The 18,792-nt window shown below is 41.0% G+C and overlaps 2 protein-coding genes across 2 annotated transcripts; both read right to left on the bottom strand.

Annotated features, from left to right (window-relative positions):
* Positions 1 to 853: 853 nt before the first annotated feature.
* On the bottom strand, positions 854 to 4,744 carry emx2 (empty spiracles homeobox 2). The gene is made up of 3 exons (XM_059359886.1): positions 4,012 to 4,744; positions 2,645 to 2,829; positions 854 to 1,357 (listed from the first exon to the last, which is right to left on the bottom strand). The coding sequence occupies exons 1-3, from the start codon at positions 4,397 to 4,399 to the stop codon at positions 1,190 to 1,192; spliced, it is 741 nt and encodes a 246-aa protein (XP_059215869.1). The 5' UTR covers positions 4,400 to 4,744; the 3' UTR covers positions 854 to 1,189.
* A 2,984-nt stretch (positions 4,745 to 7,728) lies between these two features.
* Positions 7,729 to 18,634, bottom strand: eif3s10 (eukaryotic translation initiation factor 3, subunit 10 (theta)). Its single transcript, XM_059359645.1, has 22 exons — positions 18,462 to 18,634; positions 17,113 to 17,303; positions 16,884 to 17,020; positions 16,541 to 16,704; positions 15,890 to 16,089; positions 15,494 to 15,702; positions 15,235 to 15,406; positions 14,924 to 15,028; positions 14,709 to 14,807; positions 14,475 to 14,591; positions 14,142 to 14,327; positions 13,631 to 13,978; positions 13,437 to 13,541; positions 13,244 to 13,357; positions 13,010 to 13,132; positions 12,656 to 12,809; positions 12,306 to 12,487; positions 11,797 to 11,912; positions 11,230 to 11,696; positions 10,568 to 10,688; positions 10,261 to 10,478; positions 7,729 to 8,625 (listed from the first exon to the last, which is right to left on the bottom strand). The coding sequence occupies exons 1-22, from the start codon at positions 18,508 to 18,510 to the stop codon at positions 8,459 to 8,461; spliced, it is 3,744 nt and encodes a 1,247-aa protein (XP_059215628.1). The 5' UTR covers positions 18,511 to 18,634; the 3' UTR covers positions 7,729 to 8,458.
* Positions 18,635 to 18,792: the final 158 nt, after the last annotated feature.

Raw genomic sequence — 18,792 nt, forward strand, 5'->3', positions numbered from 1 at the left:
CAGCCCCTCAAAAATCAAACTAATGCCGTCTGTATCAGACTGAGAGACAAATCTAACCTCACTGTACATGCAAAATAAGAATAAAGATTGTCAGAGGCCTCCATCCAGCTGCTCTGTGTAATCAAAAGTCTATACTTTTACTGCGCGCAACATATTGATAAAACTTTATTGACAAAATATTGACAATTACATACTTCTTGGAAGTATACTTTGTGTTAAAATTGTAGCAAACTTAACACAAACACAAAAATTATTTACATTCTGTAAAAGAGGGTTTAACAGAAACATTAACTTTTAGCATTTCTGTACATGGAATACGCTCAGTGCTTGAAGTTTTTTTTTTCTCTTTTTTTTTTTTCTCTTTAACTCTCAATTCTTGCATTTAGTCCTTCGTGGCAACTTTTACTGGAGGGTCAAGTCCTGACAGAAGGCTGCGTGGGGCCACAGCGACACATTGGTAAAGCTTTGGGTTAAAGGAATGTCCTGATACCTTCCCTTTAAGTACTTGATCTGGAGTCTGATTCACTTTTTAGAAAGGTCTTTTTTCCAAAATTGAAATTCAATTTTTTTTGTTCTATTTTCTTAAAAAAAAAAATCACTATAACGCAGCACCGCTACTTCATATGTTTTCACAATCACTTTTACACGAGAATCATTAATTAAAGACTGCACACTTTGTAAAAAGGAAGAAGCACGACATCTCTGTTGGAAAATAGAGTTAAAAACAAAAAAAAAATAATGATTTTTTTCTTGGTTTTGAGAAAACTTGTCAAATTAAAACAACTACCAGGAAAAAACTATACCATGCAATTCAAGTTTTACAAAAGCAGTTTGGTGTTTTGGTATCTTGAGTGGAAACGTTTTTTGTTTTTCTAAAAAAAAAAAAAAAAAAAAAAACCTTCTGAAGTGCAAACGTCCAAAATGAATTGGAGAAAAAAAGGTGGTGGTAGATGGGAGATTGTAGTGGTGGTGGTTCAGGTGGGTGCACTGAGACACTGTCAGTCACATTTGGATTGACAGACCCACGCGGTGACAGCAGTGCCACCAGTCGGGTTTCTCTCACCCTCAGCTGCCGATCTCCGGAGATCTGAAATGTGACATAGGCTTTTTACCCCCCTCACTGTCTCTACACGGCATCCTTTATCCATGTCCTCCTTCACTCAGACGCTTATATAGTCTGTGTTTTTTTTTAATCGTCCGATGTGACATCAATTTCCTCTGGGCTGCCCTGTTTAGTCGCCAGTCTCCACCGGTTTATGTGATGCGATCCTTTCTTCTTCTGCTGAGACTCCGAGCCCTCCTCCTCCAACTTCTGTCGCTTGAACTTCGTCCTCCGGTTCTGAAACCACACTTTTACCTGAGAAGGGTAAAAAAAAAAAAAAAGAGGAGAGAGAAAAGAAAAAAGGTGTATCAGTATCACGAGATAAACCGCGATTGGCCAGTGCGTAAAAGCACGCGTAAAAAGGCACACATTGTTTTTGTAGCAGGGCTAAATACAAGCAGCAGTGCAGCAGAGAATAAAAACTGTGATCACAGAACAAACAACCGCCAGAATAAACAAAGATCAATTATATTCACATTTAAATCCTCAAATTATAATTTAAACTATAATATATAATGTTTATTTTACGCATAAATGGTGCGCAATGTGCCCTTAAACATAAACAATGGAAATAAAGTTATTTTAAATTTTCACAAACGTGATGTCTGGAAAAAAAACTTTTGACGCTTCATGTAAAGTAGGTCAGATCTTTTTTTTTTTCTTCACAATAAGAGTACCACATATTTAACATATATTTCCACACACTGGTTTTAATCCACTCAGCTGTGTTAAACGCTACCGTGGGGAGTTAACAACATCCAAATCGATAAATTGCCTGTTCTTGCTTTGTCACTCTACAGCCCCTTTTTAGCTCTTAAATGGCAACTGAGGTGCATTTAATAAGCCTTCAGTGGGCTAATTAAAGTAGGTGATGGTTCAGTTCTCCCTTCAGTCCCTCCAAAGGCCCCGCCGTCCAAAAAGGAGACACAGCGGACAAAAGACAGCGGCTGATGGGCTCAAACAGCATCTTAAATATGGCAGGGGGAATTCAGTGAACCCGCCTCGCTCTTTGTATCGCCTATCCCATAAAATGGTTAACTGGTTAATTTGCCCTCCATTTTGAAAGGCAACATTCTCCCCCCAAAACAAAGTAATTCAACCCCTCCTAAAATGAGGTTAGGCCTATACAATGACAGTGGATCTGATCCAGCAGAAAGCCTTCGATTGACAACATGCATTTATGGACCCTGGTGTGTAGAAACAGTTCGGGCAGCTCATTATTTAAAATCATTGTTTTGCTCACTATTCTTTGTTGTCATATGTTAAAACACACTTTTATTTTGTAGCGGCCTGGTTTTTAAAAATGCTGCATGACGCACGGTGCCACGTTAAAGAAAAAACACAACAATTATCAGCCATAATGAGAGACAACTGTTTTTATAATAACCACAGAATGACAATAAAGTGCACGCAGGCCTGATCTCATAACCAGATCATTACACAACAACAAGCAGTGAATGGGCTAAATTCCAAAATAAAATGAGCGTATTGTTGAGGTGAAATAAAACGACAGGATGAGAAGTTAAATGATGTGTTTCTTACCTGAGTTTCTGTGAGGCTAAGGCTGTGGGCGAGCTGTTTTCTTTCTGCTCCCACCACGTAATGGTTTTTCTCGAACGCGTGTTCGAGCCGCAGGAGTTGCGAAGGTGAAAAAGCTGTCCGGATTCTTTTGGGCTTTCTGGCCAGCGCATTGTGCAAAAGGAAGCTCTCTGGGCTCGTTTCATTACCTGCAAACGAGCAGAAAACGAGGATCTGTAATGACCTTTATTTTATTCTATAACACTTAAACATTTCCAGAACAAGCAGCAGGCCTGCGCACGTACAGCTTTAGAATAATAAAGTGAGGGCAGACTGAAAATACGGTGTGATAGTAATGTGAGAAGAAGCTGGGCATATGTCAATAAAATACGTGTTTGTATTTAAAATTATTGCACACTTCGTCTAACATTGGTGAGAGCACCGAAGGAAAGAATGGAGCAGGAAACAACACAAAGCAGAGGTTTAATCCTGGGCCTAATTAAATTAGCTCAAAACACTCTTTGTAAACAAAACCACAGGTACAAATAGAAGCAGCATGAAGACGATTAAATAAGCAGCAGCCAAATAACACTTAAAAATTAATTTCGAATGCATTCCCATTAAAATATAATCATTTAGCTTTTATTTGTCAGAAAAAAATATTAACCACAAATATAAATACTACAAAATTAGCGAGCAAAAGCAAAAATAACAAACGAATTTTCTTAGTCTAAACAAGTAAATTTAGCTAATAAAATCTAAATGACCCAAAATTCTACTCACGTCAGCCTTAGAAAATTAGCAATAGGCTAGTAAAATAACCACCCAAATTATTAGTATTATTTTAGTTTGAAAACAAAAATGTATCTTTTTTTTAAATTGCCTTTTCTTTTTTTTAAAGTCTTACGATAAACTGCAGAGCAGCGAGATGCATTAGTTCGGTTTTTACGCATGGATGGAGATCATATGTCCACTGCTAAATATAACCTGCAGGACCAACAAAGAACAAAAGTCAAAATTTCTACTGGTCTTTTTTTTATTTTTAGCTTTCTGTCTGAGTTGACAATCCGGGCAGCAGAGAACTAAAGAAGCCAATTAAAATATTATTTTTTAAACTCGAGATTTCTTCAGTTTTTCTTCTTGTAAATAAAGAAAAACATTATAGCCTGTTACCTACATTTTCGTCCCAAAATAATCCACTAAATACGTGTCTATTTTGCCCTGTGAATTGGAGCTGACAGGCTTAAAAACTGCTGTGCTACAGCTTCAAACATGTTTAATTCCTCATGCATGCTGCTGTCTTTATTGATGGAGTGAGAGCTCAGTCTGCAGCCGCTCGGCGCGTTTCGTGCGTAAAAAAGAGCCAAACGAAACATTTTCTGATAACTTACCTTGAAATCTGTGACCCAAGTACCTATATCTGTGTAATAACCAGGGGTAGAAAGTTGAGGGGTCCCTTTGCTGGCTGGCAAAAAGAGGGTGCGGACTGTGTGAGGATGAAAGCGGATGTGCGGCTAGAGCGTGCGGCGGGGCCACCGAATGCACCGGGACGGAGTTTTGCTGATGAGAGACCGCCTCGGCGAACACCAAGTCCGGGTTAGAGTAGACGCCCCTGCCGCCGGAGTGAAAGCCGTTGAGGAAGGGGTTCATCTGGCCGGAGTTTGCATAGCTGAGCGCCGCTGGCCTGATGGGCTCCTCGGTGCGGGACGCCGGTACAGGATTATCCTTCGCCACTAAAGACTCTATAGTAAACCCCCTCTTGGGTGTAGGTTGAAACATGGTCTGATAGTCCAGATTCCCCAGTTTAAGTTAAAGTTGTCGTAGGCGCTCTCGCTTAAAAAATACTCCACACCCAAGAAAAGGGGGAAAGTTTGTGCGCAGTAAATAAGTTGGGAAAAGGTGGCAGCGTCGAGAAAGCCAAAATAAAAAGTGCTCGGCTACTCCCAGACTAATCCATGGATGTGATCGTTTTCCTCGCCGGGTTCGTGCAGGCAGATTTGTTAGTTCATGAGCCTAATTAGCGCTGCAGTCCCATAAACAGCTTCCTCTGAAGGCTGTAATGGCATGGTGATTGGTCGCTGCCGCTGCTGCTCGCCTTAAGGTGGAGAAGGGGAAGACGCTTAAAAAGTGCGTCAATGGGAAGCAGGGGCGCGGAGAGGCGGACTCGAACGCGCAACACGGAACGGATTCGTCCAGAGAGGAGCCCCCCACACACACGCGCGCGCCTGCACACACATACTCACACGCACATATCTCCAGGACATTTAACACACTCATCTGAAGCAGTAGTAAAGCTCTAGGTAGCCTGCTTATTTGCATTTAAGGACACCTTTAAACTGAATTTTTTTTAAGGTGGGTGTGTGTGTTCGTAGCAGCGAGTGATTATTTTTAATTATGCACAACAATGTTGCGCAAACATCCAGTCAGCTCTGTTAAAGTCTATTGTCGATGCTGTGCGCGCGGATAATATTCAGCAGCAGCAGCTTAATTGGCTATCAGTCGGCCTTCATTTATTTCTCAATTCTGTTTCTAGTTTTCTAACTGGATTTATGGAGAGAAACTGTTCTGGTTTTGCGCGTTTTCACTTTTCTTCAGATTCTATTAGGATAAGTTTCCAATTGAAGACTCTTAATTTCTGCTGGATTGGATGTCTGGAAGACACAAACAAGCTGTGCAGTTATAGATTTAGAGCTGTTTGTCAACTATACGGGACACTACGTGAAAACTGACAGTCCTCAGAATTCATTAAGGTCTTCCCACTGATGAGTCGCTGTGTGTCAGTCACTGCTATTCAATGCAAAAAATGCTCAGGAGTGTGTTGGAGCTATACCTGTGAATGCAGGCTGTCAGTGTGTGTGGATCAGCTGCAGCCATGGCGGCGCACCGAGGGCCTCACACACAAATGATACACACTAATAGCACGCGGAGTCATGAGCCCAACTGAGTAGATGCAATAAATAATGCTGTATAGTGTTATAATTTTTTTATTTTAATATATATATAATTCATATTTTTCCGTTTGCATTTTTTGAGTGTTTGGGATGGGATTAATATGCTCATAATACGGTTATTATGACTTAATAAGTCGCCTTTTTTGGCCCTGAATGGTATTTTTTTAAAACTAAGTATGGGATTATTATTATTATTATTATTATTATTATTATTATTATTATTATTATTATTATTATTATTATTATTATTATTATTATCGTTGCTAACTTGTCGACAGGATGTATCACAGAGCTTATGGGCGAGTCTACAAGTTTTATTTGTGCGGCTGGGTTAATCAGGCTTTTCTTTGTGGAATAAATAAAATAGAAACTGACGACAAATAGTGGTTCGCAAAGGTGTCAGAGCTACAACAGCTGTGCAACACATAATACGACTGATTTAACATCGTAAAAATGTGTTCATCCAGAGAACATTATTGTCAGGAAACATTGGGAGTTGTCTGTTTCAGATGTTTTATTTTAAAACCTTTAGTTTTGTAATATCAGGTAATAAATACCAGTCAGTGTCTTACTCATTACACACTTATTATCAGTTTAAGTATTAATTAATATAACTTATTATTATTATTATTATTATTATTATTATTATTAGCATAATCATTATTATAGTACGCCATCGTAGCTACAAATCGGACCAGTTCAGACAAATTTTAAGCTTTTTGTTTTTACGGAACATACAGCATATGTTTAAAGGAAAAGTTCAGCATGGTTGGCTGCTTTGTTTTTGTTTTTTTCCAACTCTAACACCATGTTAGTGGTTTGTTAATCGACTGCATGCTGAACACTGCCTGCATGTTCACATTTTCCTGAGTTTTACACTGAGTTAACTGCTGATCATGGACATGAAGCAGCTCACCTCCTGCTCCCACACGGCGAAGCGTGTCGCTGCTCTCCACGGAGCTTTACTGACCTCTAGTGGCGGCATCCTGGTACTGCAAGAAACTGGTACCACAACTGGAGTCTGGGGAGCTTTTAGGGGACTTAAAGCGGAGATCCTGCAAGTCCCCAATATTATGAACATATAATTGCATAAAATATTCTTATATTGTATAAAATGCATCTTATTCTTTATATATATATATATATATATATATAGAATAAGAATAGAATAAGATGCATTTTTATTTTATATATATATATATATATCTATTTTTGCACAAATTTGCTTCTGTAATGTTGAATATTATGTATTTTTTTATGTGTCCCGTTTGTATACCAAAACCAGATTTTGGCCTTATGGTCTTTATTATCATTGATAGCAATATTTTTAGCGTTGTGGTGGTGAGATTCAAATGAATATTTTAGAGGTGTTGCCTCACCACACACATATATATATGTGTATATATATATATATATATATATATATATATATATACAGACAACACATATATATATATATATATGTGTGTGTGTATATATATATACACACACACATATATACAACACCTCTAAAATATTAATTTGAATCTCACCACAACGCTAAAAATATTGATATCGATGATAATAAAGACCATATGGAAAAGATGAATGAGAAATGTTATACATATTTATTATATTTATCTTATATTTTCACTTATCTTTAATGATTTAATTTATTTTTGGTTCTTGTGTGTGGAAAATATACTAAGTGTTGAGGGTGCATATTTGTATCGTGCTCCTTCATTCTTGATTGTCTTTGTAAATCAATAAATAAACTCTTAAAAAGAACAGTTTAGTGTTGCACGGTCTAGAAGTTTATGCAGTTGGAGCTAATATAACAGCTGTTAGGATCTAAGATTGCGCTAGAACTACTATTTATGTTCACACTTTTTGTTTTTGCTGCCGCGACAAGTGAATTTTCCCCATTGTGGGATCAATAAAGTATCATCTAATCTAATGAGCACATTCAGTGGAAACAGGCTACCAACACAGTTCCCTATCAAATTGTATTTTCATATTTTAGTCCATCAGATGTAGTTAAAAGGGTTAAATTCTAATGTGGACTGATAGATACTGCAAGATAAATATAATCAGCTACTCTATGGGAACCAGTGTTTTAATGACCTTAAACTAAGTGTGCTAAAACCTTCAACAATGACACATCTGACACATCAACACTTAATTGGTGAGCAAACATCTTTATTAATAAAGGCTTTATCTGTACACATGCAAACTGGTTTGATACCGTTGATTGCAGTAAAGATAGAACCACACACTGGATATCAAGCGAGACCAATTGAATACTCTAAGCATGCACATCAAATTTTTATTTCCACTATAGTTCTTTAACAGGTAATGAAGCATCTGAAATAATAGATGAGGAGCAGAGATCACTGAAGCAGATGACAGATACTTCATAGTCATTGCCATTACAAGAGTTGTGGATCTGTGACGTTATATAACATCTATGCGGAGGTCAATTATTTAAAAGAGGCAGTTGGTGATGTACTGAGTTTGCATTGAAAGTCGGAGCAGGTATTAGTTTTCAGTTTAGTCAGTTTGAATTCTTCATGTAAGGTAATAACACTCCTAACCACTGGGGGCAGTCGTGTTCACATTGATGGTTTGCATGAGGCCTAAGTGCACACAAGTTCATTGGCTGATGATGTTTTGGTGGCGAGGAGCCTCTGTTTCAAAACTGCTGAAAGCCAAAGTAAAGATAGAAGGAAAAAAATCCCAGGAAAACTACTGTCTACAAATATTTAATCCAAAAGGAATAACGCACAAGTATCAGGAGTTTTATGGCCATTAATTCACCACTGGCTGATGATACTGAATAGTATTAATTTTCAAAAACCAATTTATCTCGTCTTTATCTTTAATTGGGCCAATTAGATGTAGATGTTGCTCAGCGGCGGACAGTGGTCCAGCCATCGTCATCTGTCTCGTTCTTGGTGCGACGAGGATTATCTTTGTCAGTACGCCAACCGCCCTTTTCTCCTTCAGGCTCACGCTCCCGCTCTCTCTCTCTGGGCTCCTCGCGCTTCTCCTCACCTGCACGACGCCAAGAACCTCCTGAGGAAACAAAGATGCTCATTAAGACATGTTGAAGGAGGCACATGGTGATCAAGTGTAGCCAGATTACTTTATACAGCCATGGAAAAACTTTTAGACCACCCTTGTTTTCTTCAGTTTCTTGTTCATTTAATGCCTGGTACAACTCAAGGTACTTTTGTTTGGACGGATATAATGATAACAACAAAAATAGCTCATAAGAGTTTAATTTAAGAGCTGATATCTAAACATTTTCCATGGTTTTCTTGATAATAAAAAAATAATTATCAAGAAAACAATGGGAAAATGGCTTTTAATTTTGGTTGTTATCATTATATTTGTCCAAACAAATACAAATGTACCTTTAGTTGTACCAGGCATTAAATGATCAAGAAAGCAAGGAGGGTCTAATATTTTTTTCCATGACTGTACACACGTGTGTGTGTGTGTGTATATATATATATATATATATATATATATATATATATATATATAGTTATGTGTATATATATACATATGTGTTTATATATATATATTTACATTATATTTATAGGGTAGTATGGACCAATGACTACAGCCACAGTATTTATAGCCCATGCTAAGTTTGTAATAGCCCACCTTTAAAATAAACAAAACTCATAAGAGTTTAATTTAAGAGCTGATATCTAGACATTTTACATGGTTTTCTTCATAATGATTTTGGTTATCATCAAGAAATTCATGGAAAATGGCTAGATATCAGCTCTTTAATTAATCTCTTATGAGCTATTGTTGTTATCATTATATTCGTCCAAACAAATGTACCTTTAGTTGTACCAGGCATTAAAATGAACAAGAAACTGAAGAAAACAAGGGTGGTCTTATAATTTTTCCATGACTGTATATTTACCCAACCTGGTGAGTATCTTTAAGACACCTGCTGCAGCTGTATCAAAGGTAGACAGTGACCTCTGCTGGCTCAACACAACATCCCCATTATTACCCCTTTCTCATCGAATTAGCTCGGCTCCTTAAACTGGTTATATTTAGGATTGTTAGGACCTTGGTGCTATCTGGGAAACCAGACTGTGTGTCCACCAGCTTTGAGCAGAACCATTATGAATCAAGCTGATTACAGTTGCACAATAGAAGTAAACTGTAGTAGCAGGACAGAACACATTGATTACATGCAAGCTTTTTTTCTGTCGTTACAAGTATTTGTTTTTATCCATAGAACAAGCATGGATCAAATATTAATAAGACGTTAAAGACTATTGCGTGAAAGGCTTCTCTCTTTTTGAACTGTAGAGTTTGACCCACACGTTTTTAATCCAAAATCAAGGAAACCTGCTATTTGTTGGTTCCAGCTGGGAACAAACATTTCAGATTGAGAATAAATTTATTTTTGGAAAAGGAGTCATTACCACCTGTTACACTAGACTTTAGTTTTTGAAGCCTATCAATATAACTGAACCGGTTTTGATGATTCAGATAAATCTGAAGTCTAAATGCTGCTCAAGGTTTAAGCTACAATTCATTAAAAACTCTGCAGATGTTTTGGCAGAAAAAAAGAACACTTCCTACACCTTTCCATTTTGTGAAAGTCAAAACTATGATGCATCCTATGCTGTCTCCCTGATTTGCATGTAATGGCTGCATCCGTCATCACTCTCTTACCCTCTTCAGGCTCTCTTGGTGGGGCTCTGATTTCACGCTCATCTCGACGATCTCTGTCACGGCGCTCAGGGCGGCGTTCACCACCACGACGATCATCACCATCAGCATCACGACGGTCCGTTTGTTCTTTGCGAGAGTCTCTCCAGCCGCTGCTTCCTCCTCCTCTGCCTCCTCCTTCTCCTTCTTCTGTGCCTCCTCTCCTCCAGTTGTTCTCCTCTCTGTGAATAGATAGTGACGCTGATTAACTGACTGCTCATTCAAAAAGGCAACTTTGACCTCTCCTCTGCAGTTGTTTGATCAGGCCCACCTGACTGGACGACGGCCTTCACCGGCTCTTCTTTCTTCAGAATCGTCCTCCTCCTCAGGGGTCTCACCGCGGGGAGGACCCCAGCTGTCCTCTCGGGCCTTCTCACGCTCACGCCAACCACCTGCAACACAAGCATTAGCTCATCATTCTGCTAGACACTACACAGAGTTGCTGAGCAGTCTAATATTATATTATATATATATTATATACTGTACTATTATTATTGTATACCGTCTAGTCACTATAGCATTGTTGCCATCATATCACCAGTTTAATTATTACCATCATCTTGCCAACCATCCTACCAACTGATGATGTTCTTTTCTTAACTTCTTAAGTGTCCTTGTTCTTGTTCTGTTCTGTGTTTTTTTTTTTTTTCTATTGTTGTTTTTATTTATGCTACCTCAGTATTGTATTCTATTGTATTTTATTGTACTTGAATACCGGACTGCTGTGACAACCGAATTTCCCTTCGGGGATGAATAAAGCTATCTATCTATCTATCTATCTATCTATCTATCTATCTATCTATCTATCTATCTGTCTATCTGTCTATCTGTCTATCTGTCTATCTATCTATCTAATGAACGAATAATCCATTCTTCAGGAGGATCAGAAGACATTTCCATCACTTATTAGCAGCTAAATGGCTCCAGGCTCACCAGGTCTGCCCAGGGGCTTCCAGGGTTTGAGGTCATCCCCACCACGACGTGGCCCGTCATCCATGCCTCTCCTGCCACCTCTGTCATCATCTCCTCCTCTCCTGGGACCCCAGGAGTCGTCATCAATGCCACGCCTGGGACCCCTGGAGTCGTCCATGCCTCTACGGGGACCTCTGTCGTCATCAAAGCCACGCCGGGGCCCGCGGTCATCATCGAAGGCACGCCTTGGCCCACGGTCTTCATCTCCACCCCTCCAGGGACCACGGTCTTCATCAAAACCTCTACGTGGACCGCGGCTATCATCCATCCCTCTGCGTAGAGGACGGTCGTCATCACCGCCACGGCGTGGGCCTCTGTCATCATCGAAGCCCCGACGAGGTCCTCTGTCATCTCCGCCCCTGCGAGGACCGTCTCGCCTGAAGGAGCCCTCCTCTCGGTCTTCTTCACGGCCCTCCTGTCTAGAATCCCTAGAAAGAGCATGGGCATTATTGAAGGAGCTCCTCATGGTTTAAAAGGGTTTACAGTAAAAAAAAAAAAACTATTCTTAAACAGAGTGACCACACGTACCTGTCAGGCACAGCACGACGCCACTCTGAGTCACCTCCCTCGGTGCGCTTCCTCCATCCTCCTCCTCCTCCTCCTCCTCCCCCTTCCTCCTTTTCAGGCTCCCTTTCGCCCCAATCCTGTATGAGTAAAACATATTGATCAGGTTCCCTGATGCCATTACATCAGTATCAATCAGAGGTATGTACACCTGTTTGTTCTTACAAGACAATATTCCGGGCTCTCTTGATTCACACCTTCACATTTGGGATGACACAAATGTTATGTATGACAATGTTTTATTATAAACTAATGTGATAAGTTGTCTGGCATTATGTTAGTGATAGAAAGGAACCATGAACCATGTTTCTGTAACTGTCTCTCAGTTCATTTTTTATTTTCTTTTATTGTATTCTAGGAACAATGATTTTACAATTTTACATGATAAAATCTTGTATGAATAATCTCCGATTCCCAGCCTTTCATATTTGCATAAAATCTAATCTGACTGCCAGTGAAAAAATAAATAGTACCTTGGCTTTCTCCTCTGGTACGGTCCTTTTCTCCTCCTCACGGCGGCGCTCTCGCTCTTCGATCTCCTGTTGGCGAGCGCGCTGTTTCCGTTCCTGCTCCTCCAGTTTGCGCAGACGCTCCTGGTACTCCCTCTCCTCCTCCTCACGCTGCTCTTGTTCAATGCGCTCACGCTCCTCACGCTCTGTACAATAGCGGGAAAAAGACACGTGGAGCTACGGTCACAAACAAAACTAAAAAACAATGTCCAACTACACCTATCACACTTATGCCCTTCAAAATGGCCGTTTTAACCCAACTGCCCTCCCTCTGCTACAGTTGTCCCAGTGCACATTTGCAAACAGACAATTACCTTTCTTGAGCTGCTCCTCGTGGATACGCTGAGCCTCTTCCTCTTTCTGACGATAGAAAGTGTTACGCCTGTCCTCTTTGCGCTGCTTTTTCCTTTCCTCCATGCGCTTCTTCCTCTCCTCCACCAAGCGCTCCTGGAAAGCCTTCAGTTTTTCCTGCAAAGACAAGATCAAAAGTTGGGCCATTAGGTGGCATCTGTGAGAGCGTTGGAGCCCATAAAAAGCCTTTAGAATTCACACTGATTGTACATCTCCACATGTCAGCAATAGAAATGTGTTGAGGAGACAAAGGAGCAAAGTGGCAGTAAAAACAAGCGACCACTCAGCAAGTCAGCTTCAGTTCTAAATGGTCTCACCTCATAGATGAAGCTACGGGCAGCAGTTATTTTGGACAAGAAGTTTTCTTTGTCCTCCAACATCCTGGACATGCGCTTCTTGTGCTCCAGAGCCTTCTCCCGCTCAACCTTCATGTTACTGATCTAAAACAAAAAGGAAAAACAAATTCTAACCATTCTAGATACACACCTGGTTGTGTTACATTTTCTTGATCTATGCATGTCATTTCTCAATCTGTTTTTTTATTTACATACCCTGTCCTCCTCCTGGAGCTCCCATAGTTCCATGTCCTTGACACGCTGCTCCTCATAAGCCTTTTTGATGAGAGGAATCTCCTCGAGACGTTTTGCCCTCTCAAAGTAGTCAATCTATAGAGAGAGAAACATTAGTGTCCAATTCACACATAGGTGACTGAGATTTTAACTGATTACTGTATCATTGGGTTACCTTCTTCTCCTGGTTCTTCAGGCGCTCTTGGAGTTCCTTCTTCTCCTTCTCCAGTTGCTCCACCTGTTTGGCCATGATGAAGTCGGGATCCAGCTCCTCAAGGTCCTGTACAAAACACAACAGTTAGTCTCACATTTGAACTTCATATTACAATGACACATTTCTGCAACCTCATAAACTAATCTACATTTTACCTCAATATCAATATCCTTAAAGGCTTTGGCTCCAAGCTCAGTCTTCTTGATCTGCTCCAGCCGTTCACGGACTGTCTTCTTCTTGATCTGCTCGTGCTCCTGCATGATGCGCTCCTTCTCCCTCTCCTTGGCCTCCTGGCGCAGACGCTCCTCCTCGGCCTTGCGAACCTTCTGCATCTCGGCTTCGCGCTGCTCCAGCTCCTCCTTCTCGCGCTGAATGTTGAGGCTCTCCAGGCGCTCCTTACGCTCTTCGATGGTCTGTCTGCGAGCCAGGATGCGCTGATGATCCTTGCGGGCGTTTTTCAGATAGGCGGCGATGGCCAGCTGGTTCTGTTCATCACGCTCTTGCTGCGAAGAGACGAAAACATCAAAATGCAGTTTAGAGTCATGAATCACAATTCAATGCCACATGAAGATAGCGTATTTGTCTGTTAGTATTAACTTCCAGTATGTGGTCCCTGATCACGTGTCCATGTGTATAAATGGAAGCGCAGTACGAGGGGGACCTCACCAGGATGGAGGCAGGCTTGATGACCTGGATGGCCTTGGCCAAAGAAGCAGACATGGCGGTGAGCTGGTTCCTGATCTGCTCTGAGGGCATGTTCTGCAGGAAAGGACCAACAGGGGCGTCCTCTTTGGTCGAGTAGTTGAGGTCAGAGCCAAAGCTCAGAGTTCGAGAGGTGTGGTCTATACGGACCTACAGGGGAAAAGGAAATGTTAGATACGTTTTGTAAAACAGTATAATCAACTCTCTGCAATAACAATTGTGTTGGTGTATTATTAGCTAATTTATTAACTAGCAAATCTATCCATAATGCATAAACTCTCCCGATCATGACCTCACCTGCAGATCACAGTGGCGGGCAGCGTCCACGATGGAGCGCTCCAGCTGGAAGGCGTCCACAAACGGAACCAGGGAGGCCAGACGGGTGAACTCGATGCTTTGGTAGATCTGTGCGACCTAAGATATTGGAAACAATGAGAATGAAAATAATGACATTTTTTGTTTTAGAATAAGATTGCAGATGCGATTCAGGAGAGTATTTCAGAGGAGTGAAAAAGGCTGAAGAAGAATTACCTGCTGCAGGAGCCTCAGGATGGTATTACTCTGCAGGTGAGGGACATACTGCTGCAGATCAGCCTCCTTCTCAGCCTGGTCTCTCACCCAGTTCAGCACCTAGCAGGAGAGTAAGTTTGTTAGTATACACTGGGAGGAGACATGAACGGCTAAAATATTTTTAATAACTCAAAGAAACATTACATAAACTACAAAGACAGACTGCATATCCGTACCTTGGTCACTCTTCCGCTCAGCTTCAGGGGATGAAAGTCGACTTCAAGCCAGTTGTAAAGTTCTTTGATATCAGGCACAACATACTGCAGCAAGTTGAATCTCACCTGAAATGCAAACAATAAAATATAAATCTGTCAAAACATTGAAAAGCAAATATTGTTGAACAGTTTTACAAGATAAGGTTAAAAGCCAAATATCAAACCAATTTTCCCTAACAGGAAAAGCTTTTCAGTACCAACTCAAAATATATATTCGGGAGCACTGTTGCAACCTAAAACACCTATGAAGCTTTCTTGTGCAGATAATGTACCATGTCATTGATGAGACTCTGCCGGGTTGGTGGTGACTGCAGGCCCAGGAGGGTGGCCAGCCGCCGGTGCTTTTCTACAATGATGCCGTCCATGTCCAACAGCCGAGCGATGTCGGTGCGCTCGGGGGTGATGGGGATAGACAGTGTGGCCAGGAGGACTCTGGTAGACATCCTGAAGATCGAAAGTAAGCATCATTAACTGTTTGGTCATTTGCAGAGTAAAACTAGTGCACCTTTCTACAGATAATGAATAAAATACCTCTGCATCTCATCCTGGGTCAGGTTCTTACGCATCTCCCTTGAGAGGTGATAGAGCCGGTGGAGGGTGCAGGCGTGGAAGAGAGCATTTCCAGATTTCCAGAACACGGTAGACACCTTGTTGTAGTAGTTGGCCATCAGCTGAGGCTTTGGGGGCTTCTTGGAAAGAGCAAACAGGCCATGGATGTCTTCAACAGCCTTGAATGCTTCCTGGGAGGAAAAAAAACCCAAAGAGTACTAAATCAGTAACAATGTCATCCTCATTTGAACATGTTTCACATATTTAATTACACTGGGAGACATTTAAGTATGACAATGCACAAATTTTATAAGTAGACTTTAACATGCATGCATGCTAATATTGTCCTTTAGAGAGACTCAGTGTAAGTGAACAGACCTGCCACAGCTCCATGCTAATGGCGCTGTCCAGCTGCACCAGACGCGTCTCCAGGTGCATGGACTGACTCTCAGGGTTGTTCAGGTTGATGGCTGTGCTCTGGTTGTGGTGGCGCTGGATCTGACCCAGATGCATACGCAGGTTGTCACACAACTTGCGAAATTCTGCCTTACGGGTGTACTGAAGGCAGAACTTGAATGCTGCAGAAAAATGAGCAAATAATGTTTACAGTATTTAGTAAATAACATTCAACAGAACAGGACTTTTATTTATCTGTATAACTCCACTAAGGATGTTATAATGCAGTATATTCTTTTTAAAACAAACTAAAGATAAAAGCAATATTTACATAACAAGTTGATCAGGTTTTTTTTGTCTGGACCGATTAGACATTAATCCTCTTATGAAAATGGAAGTGTTCATTGTAAAAATGGTGCCACTGCCACGTCATTGACATATATAATTTAGTCACATCTACCTTTATGAAAAGAGCCAAAATATATAACAGTTTGTTAGCAGTAAAGTTACTGTTACTGTTATATATTTCGTGTCAAGGCTGTAAGCAGCCTCATATATTATACTCAGTTCAGAAAATAAGAGATTACATGAATTCAGAACATTCTTAATAAGGTGTTCAGTGTGTGTCACTACCTTGCTGGGCAATGTCATGGTACAGGCGCTCCACCTTGGAGTTGTTCCTCAGCAGGTCCAGGCACTGACGGTAGGACTCCCACAGGAACTTCACCCAGGGAGTGAGCAGCAGACGGTCGGTACGATCCTGAGTGTCCTCTCCACTCACAGCACTCAGGAGAACACTAAAGTCACAACAAGATCAGTGTTAATAATCCATCTTTAAATTTATCAAGCTGTGACATCAATATACTGCATAAAACAATAATATGATTACAATAAGATATCACTTTAGATTCTGCATCAACTTAAAGGAAATCCAACGTATCTGGTAGACACATATTACTGCATCTAACATCCTCACCTTTCAGGAGTCTGAATGTTGTCCAGATCCTCAATGTCCAGGACCATCTGCTGGGACTCCTCCTTGGCCGTCTCAGTCTTCTCCTCCGCCAGCTTAAGGTAAGCTCTAACCACATCCTCCAGAGATTTGATATTCACCTGAGAGCAAAGGCAGATATTGCACTGTGACTCAAACCAACTCCCTGTGGTCTGTGCAAACAGATAACACAGATAGATTTCTCCTCACGCACCTGCTGGCAGATGTTCTTGTACTGGTAGAGACCCTCCTTGGCCAGGTGGCTCTTGCGAAGATCCACGCAGAGCTCCAGGTACTTGAGCATGATGGGCTCGTGGATCTTCTGCCATGTTCGATGTTTTTTACTCTTGATGACATCGTACAAAACATCCAAAGCTGGCTGCTTCTTGCCGACCTCAAGAAACTCTGTGTAAACACAAACAGACCAGCATAAAGCTCAGTCACAATTCAAAGTTTTGCGTATAGCATTACGTCACACTGCTAAAATTATCGCCCAAGTCATATTTTGTCAAAAAAAATTGTTTTTTTGCCTAAATCATCTCCTCATGATGCCGACCACCTATGGTAGAATTTCCTACATCCTCAGTTGATCAGATCATGATATTTTACCCCTTTAAGATAATGGCCTATGTCAAGTGTGTGACTTAAGCGAATCTTTTATGCCTAAGTCAAAATAAAATGTGACTTAGGCAATTTTTTAAACATGCCTTTGTGACTTAAACAACATATGCTAACACTTTATTTTGAAGGTGTCTACATAAGAGTGACATGAGCATGTCATTAACATGACATGGGATGTGTCATGAACATTAATGACACTTTGAAGTAACATTAATGCACATGATGCTTGTCATGTCATGTTTCTGACAGGCTTGTGTGACTCTTATGTAGACACCTTCAAAATAAAGTGTTACCATATCTTGTTTAAGTCACAAAGGCATGTTCAAAAATGGCCTAAGTCATTTATTTCTCTTAAGTTACATAATTCACACACAGTGTTATTACTATGCCAATAGCCATCCTTTGTTACATCCTTTTTGAGTGAAATGATCAATAAATTTCATATGTTACACTTTTGGTGAAGTTTTTTGTGTTTCCTGCAAAACTTTAAAAAATGAGTTAGGCGATTATTTTAACAGGGTGACGTTATAAAGCTAAACCTTAGTCTCACACCACCATCCACCAACAACGCTGATTAGCTAAATCTGCCTGAAAGCGTGAGGCCCACCGTGTTTTAGCATTAACAGGCTACAAGAATAGACAGCGCTAACAACCTGACAGCAGCTATGATGCATTGTAAACAACGTCAACAGCTGTCATGACTGTTAGCGGCTCTAATAGACGCCTAGCAACACCTCCAGTCATTAGTCAGTACCACAATAATGTCTCAGCCGGTTAGCTTCACACTAACAGCCGTAAGAAAGCGACATGGCTTCCCCGCCATTCAAGCTAGCAGCTAGCCGGTTAGCTGTAGTGAGGGAGGCTAAAGTCAGCTAAGCTAGCGTTAGCCGTTAGCATGAATGTCTGACATCAGGTGAAACAGCAGGTTGCGGTTCTACTCACCGTTCGCTCGTTTCAGAGCATTCTCGGGCCGTTGGAAATACGCCGGCATGTTGGTGGCGCGCTAGTGAAACTCAAATTGACTGACTTGAGTGAATTTTGACAGATTTCACCAGTCCATCCACGCCACGCACTCACCCGCTGCTACGGTGCTGGCTGAGAAAGGAAGAACCTCGTGAGCGGCCTAGCTAGGGTTGCCAGTTGCGCGGTGCGCTATCCCCCCCGCCACGATGTCTACACTCATTAACCATCTGGAGTCACCAAAAGCGCCAAAGCTTTACTTCTTCATCACATCCAGACTAGAAAACAAAGCAGCGTGGAGCCCTACTGTAAA

The sequence above is a fragment of the Centropristis striata genome, chromosome 20, assembly GCF_030273125.1.
Source record: "Centropristis striata isolate RG_2023a ecotype Rhode Island chromosome 20, C.striata_1.0, whole genome shotgun sequence".
Lineage (NCBI taxonomy): Eukaryota > Metazoa > Chordata > Actinopteri > Perciformes > Serranidae > Centropristis > Centropristis striata.